At 46.5% G+C, this 11,674-nt stretch overlaps 1 protein-coding gene across 1 annotated transcript in view; it reads right to left on the reverse strand.

The window, feature by feature from the left end:
• Positions 1 to 11,674, reverse strand: part of SH2D4B (SH2 domain containing 4B) — a 79,199-nt gene that overhangs the window by 45,792 nt on the left and 21,733 nt on the right. Inside the window, exon 3 of the mRNA XM_032877970.1 lies at positions 11,191 to 11,338. Coding sequence (XP_032733861.1) covers positions 11,191 to 11,338 — 148 coding nt within the window. The remainder of the gene's footprint in view (positions 1 to 11,190; positions 11,339 to 11,674) is intronic.

An 11,674-nucleotide genomic window follows, 5' to 3' on the forward strand; every position in this document is an offset into this window, starting at 1 on the left:
AGGGGTTAACCACATGGCCCCGGGAGCTCTAGGACTCCTATTTAAGGAATCATCTTGGAGTGCAGTGGCCAGTCCACAGTTCAAGGGGCGTGGCTTAGCAAGCCAATGAACCCCGCCAGCCGGACCATATTTTTATCTCAGCATTGCATGAGATTGGGTGACCAGAAAAGACCTAACAGCCTGATTCCATGTGGCTCAAATGGCTAATTCATGCTAAACAAGGACAGCATGCAAAAATACTTGCTGGCCCTGTGCATCCCAGAGACAACCCAAGCTACAGATCCCACTGCTCTGGCTACTCACTGCTAAAACGAAGATCTTTCGTTAATCCTCCTGTTTTCCATCTGCCCCTTGCCTGCTCTCTCCACTCGGCCTGACAAACTGAGCTCTGAGCCTCTGCCCACTCCCCATCTCCTTCTGTTTAGAGAGAAGGATCCAGTAGCCTGGGAGAAATGGGTAAAAGTGGCGACATGAGGGTCCAGCCATTCCACGGAGAAACTGGTCGCCAACCTGAGCTCTCTGCTTCACAGTCCCTGGTGCCCCCAGGTCCCAAGCCCATGGGGACCCAGACTAAGCCAGCTCCCCCCTACCCCCTTCCTGCAGGCACCGCACTTGAATCCCTCACCATTCTGTCTTCCAGCCTCCAAACCTCGGCAAACATTTTCTCATCTGTTCCTGCTTCTCGTTTTCTCTCTCCTGGTGCTTGGAACTTCTTCAGTTCTTTGCTACTATTTAAATGGATCAACAAGAATCCGGTGGGGAGGAGGTAACTGAGTTTTTAATCCTTCATTTAGCAAAAAAGACAACGTGGTTTTTTTTGTTGTTGTTTCTTCCAAAACAGTATAGATTAAGGATTTTCTTCTAATTCAACAATCAATTTTTTAGTCCAAAAGAATAGGCAAAATTCCCACTTCCTAATGAGTCGCTCTCAAGAGTTGGGCATGAGGACAAGAGAAGGTGAATGGCTTCACGTGGTCAGTCACCAAATAGTTCCAGGATCAGGCCTGTGTTGGGCTCTGGGGACACAGCAGTGGCCAAGACACACACAGGCCCCACCTGGTGCTTGCCTTTCCAGGGGTGAAACACACCAGACAAATAATCATCAGGAAATACCAGAAAATAATAACCAGTGTGCACAGAATTAAAACAGGGGAAAGGACAGAGAGAATTTAGAAGGCCACTTCAGGCTGGGTGACCCGAAGTCCTCTCAGGAGGGTCGATGTGATCTGACAACTGACCAGTAAGGAAGAACGCCAATAAGTGAGTATCGGGGAGAAGAAATTTCCACACAGAGAAAACCACAAGCACGATGGACCTGGCGTTGTAAATGGGCTTGGCATGTTTGAGTACAGAATCACCCACTGTGGTTGGAAGAAGAAAAGTCAAAGCTCTATATTGGATGAGTTCGAGATGCCGTCTGACATCCCCGAGGCCTGCCCTTAGCACCGGGATGCGTGAGCTTGGGGCTGAAGGGCAAGTTCAGCTGAAGATACAGCTCAGAAGTCATCTGTGTGGGGTTGATGTTTCTCAGCCACGGGACCTAATGCTATCACTAAGAGAAAGAATGCAGAGCCAGAGAAAACCACCAGCAATAAGGTCCGGTAAATAAAGTGGAGCGTAGGGAATATAGTCAAAAAAACCGTAATAATGTTGTAGGGGATAGATGGCGGGTGAGCATGGCGTAATACAGAGAATCGTCAAGCCATCACGTTGCACACCTGAAGCGCATATGAGGCTGCATGTCAGTTACACTTCAACAGTAACAACAAAGAGAGCGAGACAACAACCAGAGTGTCTTGGGCCACTCCATCATTTAAAAGTTGAGAGGAAGAGCCGGAGCCAGGAAAGGAGGCTGAGAAGGAAGGCCAACAGATAAGCTAAAAACCCAGAAGGGGCGGTGTCCACTGGGGAAGCCAAGAAAGAGACTGTTTCAAGTAAAAGGGAGTGGTAAACTGAGCTGCAGGCCCCAAGACATCACAGAAGATAAGGACAGAGAAGCAACAAGGGACAAGGTCATGGAGGGGTGGAGGGGCAGCCAACCAGGAGGGGTGGGGGAGGGAGTGGAAATGACCGCAGACAGGCCTCTGGGGACATCTTCGGAAGATAGGAGCAGAGATAGGGAGCAGCAGGTGGAGGGGAATGTGGGGTCAAGAGGGACATGGGCGCAGATGGAAAATGCTAGAGCTGAGAGTTGGTGACACATACAAAATTGGAACCAAATTCCGTGTGACTCCAAAGTAGAAGTTTTAGCTTGGAGCCATGAAAAAAAGCTCACCTTCGGCAATCACCAGCATCTCGGCAGAGCAAAAACTCGCCCCACCCTGGCACAGCACCGCAGTGTAGGCAGCGGGTTTCCCATGCCTGCCGCCTCCCCCTCAGCTCCCTCATCTCCGACCCAGGTTGTCAGATCACCCAATACATGGGGCACCAACCAAGACAGCGTCTACCCTGACTCTTCAGAGCCAGCACCTGCCCAGGGCGGGTCTTCCAGGAAGGAGCAAGTCTCAGGGAAAGTACCATCAGCCAAGGCCTGTCAGAGCCAGAGGGACTTCAACCCCCGCTCCTGCTTTCTGGTACAGAGGAGGAGTATACTGGCTTGCTCAGGCTGCCACAGACCAGGAGGCTGAAACCACACACATGTATGAGCTACGGAGGCCCTAACTACAGAGGCAGGGTGGGTATCTTCTGAGGCTTCTCTCATTGCTTTGTAGATGGACCTTCCTCTCCCCGGGTCTCACATATCCCGTCCTCTGTGTGTATACACGTCTGTGTCCGAATTTCCTCTTCTTCTAAGGACACCGGTCATGCTGAATCAGGGCCCACCCTAAAGACCTCTTCTTAACTTATGACATTTCTAAAGTCCTTACTTCCACATACACTTAGATTCTGAGGTGGTGGAGGTTAGGTCTTTAACATAGAAACCTGTGGGTGACACGGTTCAGCCCATCACAGGATGGGAGACGCCACCCCAGAGAAGGGTCATGACTAACATGACTAACACTTAGCATAATGCTCTCCAAGTTCATCCGTGTTGTCAAAAATGGCATGGTGTCCTTCTTTATTAAGACTGAATAACATTCATTTTATTTATATATATATATATATACATATATATGTATACATATATATGTATATATTATGCATAATATATAGACATACATCATAATATATACATTACATTATGTATGTGTATACACACACATATAATGTACACACACCACAGTTTATTTATCCATTCACTGGTCAGCAGACACTTGGGTTGTGTTTGGCAAACAGATACAAAGTTACAGTTATGCAAGACGAATACATTCCAGATTTTCTTTTTTTTTTTTTAAGATTTTATTTATTTATTTATTTGACAGAGAGTGATCACAAGTAGGCAGAGAGGCAGGCAGAGAGAGAGGAGGAAGCAGGCTCCCTGCGGAGCAGAGAGCCCGATGCGGGGCTCGATCCCAGGACCCTGGGATCATGACCTGAGCCGAAGGCAGAGGCTTTAACCCACTGAGCCACCCAGGCGCCCCCATTCTGGTGCCTGTAGTTAATATTGTACTGTGTACTCGAAATTTGCTAAAAGAATGGATCTTAAGTGTTCCTGCCATACACAAATAAGGTCACTAAGTAAGGTGACAGATGTGTTCATTATCTTGATGATGGTCAACATTTCACCATGTCTACATGTACTAAAACATTGTACATCTTCAATATTTACAATTTTTATTTGGAAATTGTAACTCAGTAAAGTTGGGTGGGGGAGGGGGGATTACCTACAAATAAATAAATCAATAAATGGCAGAATCACACTGTTCACTCAATCTTCTTTGCCCGAGAGTGAACAGCACGCTGGGAGCCAGGAGCCTGCCGTCTCCTCCATCTCCGAGGAAAATAACCAGCCACTTACTGTGACAAAGACAAGCTGCTCCCAGGGCTGGGGACAACAAAAGAAAACATTTTGCAGCTACAGATAAAGAGCATTGCATCTTTCCCTCCAGGGCTTGCTGAAATGCCTCACCCCTCCCAGCTGAAATTGCCTGGAAAAATGTGTACTGTGGTCCTCCCAGAATCTTCTGGCTCCTCTGCGAGCCCTGATGAAAAGTCCGTCTTTAAGCGTGGTCGCCACAGGCCAATGAGGCCATGCGGCAGATCGGCAAACACTCCCTTCTCCTACCTCAGGAATCGATGCCCTTTTCTGGCAGGCCCAAAGCCCTGGGAGGCAGCCGCCTTATTCAATCCCCCTTCTCCTGATAAGCCATTGGGAACGCCACACCGCGGGAGCCCACGCCTCACCCCTGCGGAAACTGTCACGGAGACAGATGCTTTTCTGGAAGGCACAGTCGTTTGCATTGTGCTAGGGAGTGAGAATTCCTGTCCCCTTCAAGGGTCCTTCTAGCTGGACCAAGAATCAGATGCACGGGAGTCAGATTCACAGGAGGAAATCAGACGTCATAGGGTACATACGAGGAAAGCAGGCAGGTATGGAAGACCGTCGGGCAAAAGGAAGGCTATGTGTCATCCTGAGCTTCGGAGACGGGGAGTAGGGGTCTGGGATTTCAAAAGATAAAGAACACAATTCACAGGGCACCAAGGAGATGAGCAGGTGTTTGGGAATTAGATATTGCCGGGCTGTACAGCTGCGTCACTCGGGTCAAATGTTTCTCTGTTAATAACCCCCATTCCGGAAAAGATCCTCCATTTAGATTCCTCTATATAGTTAGAGGGTGGGGCAATAGCGTCCTTGATCTCTCGGGGTCTCAACTGCCTTCAGCTCGAAATAGCCCGCAGGGCTAAGTGGCACATTCTGGAGGCAGAAGGGCTGTCCCGAGCCCCTTCCCTTGCTCCTCTGGCCCGAATAATACCATCTCACTTTTCGAGATGATGTACCCAAGAAGGCAGGGTCATGCCTGTTTCTGTCATTCTCCCACCGACAGCCCCCCCACACAGGGGCCAGCAGAGAGCGGGAACTCCATAACACTGACCGGAGGAGAGAACGACTTAACGAACAAAAAGAGGGTAACACAGGGTTTGTGGTGACCGTTGAGAGCGGAAGGGTAAACGGCATCTTGTTGTCTTGCTGATGCCAGCTTCATCCAAGAGAAACCGAGATCAAGCCTCCCCTTCAAGAGAAAACTGAAAAGTGCAACGTATCCCCACCACTGATAATCCTATTGGAAATTAGGTGGGGATTGTTTCTATTGTTGTACAAAATGTCATGAAGGGCCAAGAGGAACTCCAGCCTTCACAGAGGAAAAACAAAAAGAGAATGAGTGGCCTTGAACAGGAAATGGTGCAAAATCAGAGGACAACGTAATTGCATCAACCGAGTATGTTCTTTGTCAGCCACTGGGGAAGGGCGGGAGACTAAGGCAGAGGGAGCGAGCTGGAGCCTTATCGTTAGTGTTCTGTGGTCTTAAGTGAAGGCAGAAGCAGTCAAAAGCAATCTGAAGAGTTAAGAAAGCAGAGAAAATATGCAAATTCTATCTGGCCTCAGGATCCCCTTTCTTTCTACAGGAACACTTTCATACGCATGTAAATTGCATTCAAAAGGCACCAGACACAACAGAATGGTTTTTAAAAAACAGGTTTCCTACTGTCTGTATCTTCTATTTTGAAGTCCCCTCTTTAACCTTACACAAGATTCTGGAATTCTCCCCCCATTTCCTCAAAGGAATTCTCACTCTTATCTTTCCTATGACCATGAGAATTCACAGAACTTGCCTGCATCCTGGACATAGGCAGCCCATGCCCCCTCCACCCACGGCCCTCCAGTCCAGCCTCCCCATCTCCTCCAGCCTTCACCCCAATATCTGCTTCTGGTGGCAGAAAACACAAATCCCCTGGGCCCAGCTAGCCCATTCTCTGCCCCCCAAGCCTACTCCCTCTTCCCAGCTCACCTCTGCACCAGGGTAGCCCCCCTCCCTACTCCTCAGCCCGAGTTCAGGTGCCTTTGATCTACCGCCCTCTCATCCCAGCATCTAACTGATGCAAGCCCTGCTGATTCCGCCTCCCCTGTTTCTCTGTGTCCATCCCCCTGAATCTCGCCATCGTCAGACTCCTCGGTGACCACTGTGATGACTGCAACAATCCCCTCACTGGTCCCTGCCTCCCCCCACGCCTTCCTCACCGGCATCACACTGGGGCCACCAGACAGTCATTCCCATAGAGGTGGCTCGAACCATGTCCCTCTGTATCAAGATCCTCACAGCGCTGCTCTGCCCACAGACAACCATCTGCCCCTTGATCGTAGCATCCAAGGGCCCCACGGCCTACCTCGTCAGGTTCTTGTCTGGCTTCCCCCACCAGACCAGTCACCATTCCACGGATCTCCTGTCTATTTCCAGCTCTGCTCACACCCAGCCTCCTTCAGGGGGACCCTGCTGTAGTCCCCCAGGTGTGCTGGGGGCTCAGGAGTGCTCACAGAGTTGTCTCTCTCTCTCCCCCCAGGACCCTGTAAGCTTATAGAGAGTAAGAAGTTCATGACTATTACACTGCCACCACCACCCCCCTCCCACAAACAATCTGCACTTAGGTTTTCAGGGAAAGGGGGAAAAAAATGTATGAAATTAAATGAACTTTGTTCGTGCATCCCCGCATGCAAGACTCACATCTGGCTAAAATCTTGATGTTGAAAGACACAATGAAAATTATCTGAGCCAATCTCTAGTTCAACGCATAAATACCTTTGACGGAGATGTTCCCATTATCTATTACCAGGCAACAAACTCCCGGAAAGCACAATGTCTTAAAACAACAACCACTATATTTGCTTGTGGTTCTGTAGGTTAATAATTCGGCCAGAGCTTGGTGGCCCTTCTGCTCCACATGGTTACATCTGAGGTCAATCACTTAATTAGGGTCATTCACCAGAAGAACCAAGATTTCACTCATGTGTCTGGTGCCTCGGTGTCCTCCACACAGCCCCCTTCTCTCTGCCTGGCTTGCCCGGGTTTCCTTACAGAGCAGTAGTTGAAGGCTGTAGGGTTTCTCAGGGGGCAGCTTCCAAAAGGGAGCATTGCAAGAGGGCCAGAAGCCGCCAATCTCCTTTAGCCTGTCCTCAAAAGTTACACTGAGTCATTCCGGTTGCAACCTACAGATCAAAGCTAGTCACAAGGCCAGAGCAGACTCAAGGGAAGGGAAATAAACATGTCTCAAAGAGAGAAGTGACAAAGAATTTGCCACCAGCTGTATTTATTCCACCACAGAAACTTCTCAGGTCTTGTTTCAGCCCATGCTAAGACAGCGCCTGGAATGAAGAGTTCATGACACTATAAGGGCAGCCCATTTATAGAGAATATCCCAGCCCATAAACCTGGACCTGCCCACTCCAAGTCCATGAGCTGACGTTCCTAGTAGACACTGCCCTGAGGAGGCCCACCCGGACCTCACAGATGCTACTCACATGTCTGAGGTTCCTCAAAATACAGGCATACCAAATCAGGATCACTATGAGTACTCAAGTTTGAACGTTCACAGGTAGCAAATTAATTTTTAAAGCAAAACAAACATATCATTACCATAGCCCTCCTTATAAATAACACCCAAAGCCTGCATTTGGGTCCCTTGGTAAACCTCATAGCTTTTCTGAGCTCTCCATGAACCCTGACATGGAGTACCCCACAATTTATCATCTCTCTCACTGAGGTTCTCAAGGAGATCATCAATCAGAAAAGCTCTGGGAATTCAACCCCCCTGTAATCTCCTTGTGGACTGAGCCCCAGAACTCCAGCTCCACGAAGCCACCTTCCCAGCCTCTAGGACTCAGATCACCTCTGGGGCGGAGGGAGACCAGAAATTAGGAGAGGGGATGCTTGCTCTTAGAGATACATAGAAAGTATTGCTTGCCTTCTCCAGCAGGCTTAAATAATCAGATGCAAAATCCAACCATATAAACTAAACATCTCTCCACTATGGATTGAGTGGATTTTTATACTATTATGGAATTACTGTTCATTTCAGCAGGTGTGACAATGATTGTTGTGGCTCTACAGGGAAAGGTCCTCGGTCATGGGAGATGCAAAATGAAGTACATACGGTTTGATCAGGAGTCAGCAAACTCCAGATCTACCCTCTGTCTATTGTTTACAATAAAGTCTTATGCGGGCTTCTGGGTGACTCGGTAAAGCATCTGCCTTTGGCTCAGGTCATGATCCCAGGCTCCTGGGATCCAGCCTCTGCTTCTCCCTCTCCCCTTGCCCTTCTCCACCACACTCATGCGCACTCTCACTCTCTCTCTTTCTCTCTCTCTGTGTCAAATAAATTTTAAAAATCTTTAAAAAAAAATTAAGTCTTATTAAAAGACAGCCACACCCATTTGCTCACATATTGCCTGCAGCTGCTTTTTGTGCTACGATGGCCTGATTGAGTAGTTGTGACAGAGAAAGTGTGGTTGACAAAACCTAGAATATTAACTATCTGGACCTTTACAGAAAAGAGTTTGGTAAGCCCTGGGCTACAGCTTCCTTTCAAATTGCTTAACAAAACAATGTAGCAGTCACGACAGAAATATATACGTGTGTATGTGTGTGTATATATCCGTGTGTGTACAGATAGATGCAAATTTAGAGGAGGGGAGAAAAGAGACAACACAAATGTGACAAGACGTTAATAATTGGTGAATTTCAGTGGAAACTCTACGAACACTTTTTTTTCCAATTTTGCTGCAAATTTGAAATCACTTTTAAAAAAAGGTTTGGAGAGTAACTATCGCTTCCCTTAAAAACTCAAGAGAATCATATGTGTGTGTGTCTGTGTGTGTGTATCTGTGTGTGTGTGTGTGTGTGTATCTGTGTGTGTGTGGTGTGTGTGTGTATAAAAGCCTCAAGGGAAAATTAAATAAGATCAATAACATATAAATATGTAACCAGCAATTACACTAGGTTTTAAGAACAATCTTATTCACAATCATAGTAACAAATATTAAACCTACGGTTTAACAAGAAAAGAGATGTGGAACATATAAGTAAAACAATAAATTTTACCAAAGCCCAAAAGATGAAAGCACAACATTACATATAAGTTATTGTGAATGTTTGGGATTGGGTGGCCCGTGCATTTACAGATGTTTAAAAAACAAACAAACAACAACAAAATCACTTTACCAAAGACAAAAAGAGGTTTTAAGTAACTGGGAGACCATACCATACCCGGAACAAGACTGAATGATTTAGTATTGGAAAAAATGTCCGTCCTCCACAAATACATCTGTAAGGCTGATGTAATTCCAATTAAAATCACTGTGGGGTGTGTGTGTGTGTGTGTGTGTGTGTGTGTATGTGTGTTTGTGGGAGGAAGATAGTGATGCAAGGATTCAAATGTATCTTGAGTAGAAAAAAAAAATGGGTAGAATCAGCCAAGGACATCTTAAAAATGAAGAGCAATGATAGGTTCTTACCTTAGCAGTTGTTAAAACTCATTTTATTTACTTTTTTTTAAAGATTTTATTTATTCATTTGACAGAGACACAGCAAGAGAGAGAACACAAGCAGGGGGAGGGGGAGAGGGAGAAGCAGGCTTCCCATGGAACAGGGAGCCCGATGCAGGGCTCAGTCCCAGGACCCTGGGATCATGACCTGAGCGGAAAGCAGACGCTTAACGACTGAGCCACCCAGGAGCCCCAAAACTCATTTTAAATGCTATGGTCATTAAATAAGCAAATCTGGCTCAGGAAAAATCAAAGAAAAAAAATCCATGAAGAGATCCAAAGGTCTGTAAGAAGATTCAAGGCAGCAAGTGCTATGAGAGGGGAGAGGAGAGATTATATAGTAAACAACCATGGCACAGTGTGCTGACCATGTGGAAGGAGAAGAAGTGAGAAATAAAATCACGAACAATAAATAGAACAATGTAGATTAATAGAAGTACAAGCTTGTAGTGACACAGATCTTTCTTAGCATGAAACAAATCTTTTTTTTAAACCTTGATGTAGTTGGCGAATAAAAATTTTAATCTTCTGTACACCTGAAAGCACTACAACCAAAATTAAGAAAAAAACAATCCTGAGAGGCCCCTGGGTGGCTCAGTCTGTTGAGCATCTGACTCGTGATTTCAGTTTAGGTCATGATCTCAGGGTTGTGAGATGGAGCCCCGCCTGGGGCTCTGCCCTGGGTGTAGAGCCTGCTTAAGATTCTCTCTCTCTCTCTCTGCCCTTCCCTCTGCTTTCTCTCTCTCTTTCAAAAAAAAAATCCTCTGAGAAAAATAATTTGCAACATAAATGATCTTAAGAGGCCACTGTCCTCATTGTCTAATCATTATAGGGAAAAGTATTATTAAAATGTTTAAATGTTTGGTAAATATATATGGCGCCTGGGTGGCTCAGTGGGTTAAGCCTCTGCCTTCAGCTCAGGTCATGGTCTCGGGGTCCTGGGATCGAGCCTCACATTGGGCTCTCTGCCCGGCAAGGAACCTGCTTCCCCCTCTCTCTCCGCCTGCCTGCCTTGAACATACATTTCATAAAATAATATGATTGTTGGGAGTTGACATGATTCTTATTTTCTTCTTTTCACTTATATGTATTTTCTTAGTTTTCTCCCCCTCCCAATTTATTATTCCTATAGAAAAAAGTAAATTGTAAAATAGGAACCAGAAAAACAATTTTTTCTTCAGTTAACCTAAGTTTCTTACCAGAGGACAGTGTAAATAAAGCTCTTTTACTAGGTCCTAACATTCCCAGAATGAGTACAAATGCAAGGTTCCCAACAACTCCCTCTCCAAGGCCAGAAAATGTCCATTTTTCATCTCCTTGAATCCTCCAAAAATCTTAAGATGGGGCTGTTGTTACTCTAATATTATAAACAAGAAAGTGAAGGCTAAGAGAAGTTCAGCAAGCTTTCCAAGGTCACACAAGACTAACCAGGAGAATTAGAACTGGATCCCAGTTTGGTCTGAACACAAACTTAGCACTTTCTGGATCCCTTTCCAAGCCCCTTGGGTTATGAGACAGAAGGTCTGAGTTCTGGTCTTGTTTCCATCCCCTCCTACACAATGTCCTTGGCAAGACTCTTCCTCTGTCTAACACTTAGTTTCCTCATCTATCCAATGAGAAGTGGATTGACTCAAATGGGGAGTTACATTCCTCCCTGCTCGGACATGTAAGATTTCTGTTCCCATAAAGCATTCAGTACCAACCAAGAGATGGGCACCAGTAGCCTGGGAGCTGGTGTTGGTGGCCGCACGCAGATGCCCCACAGGCTGACTCACCTTGAACTCTTCACGGATGCGTTCCTCCAGGACTTTGGCAGCCTTCCGGTCCTCCATCTCCACTTTCCACTTCTCCGCCAGGATCCGGGCTTTCTCATTGGCCAGAGCATCCCGAAACTTCTTGGTGATTTCTGCCTCTTTCTGTCTCCTTGCAAGAGAACACCAGCAGTTATGAGCTCAGGTAGGAAACTGAAGGACCACATAACCACAGGACTTCAAATGAAAACCAGGAGCAATATGCCTTGGTCTATCAGAATGCCAAAACTCAATGCTGGCAAAGTTGTGGGAAAATAGTCACTGTCCTGTAGGGTAGTGTAAATCACCCGAATTGTTCTGGAAGCCGGGGTTGGGGGGAGGGGGGAAGACTCAGAAATCCTTTTTCTCACTCAAGATCACAAAGGTGTAGCTAGAAGAGGTTCATCAGAGGATTTCTATAACATAACAATTGGCAGACAACCTAAATGTCCATCCACAAGACCATCAA

Source organism: Lontra canadensis, unplaced genomic scaffold, assembly GCF_010015895.1.
Source record: "Lontra canadensis isolate GAN:19392208 unplaced genomic scaffold, GSC_riverotter_1.0 scaffold3, whole genome shotgun sequence".
NCBI classification, from domain to species: Eukaryota; Metazoa; Chordata; class Mammalia; order Carnivora; family Mustelidae; genus Lontra; species Lontra canadensis.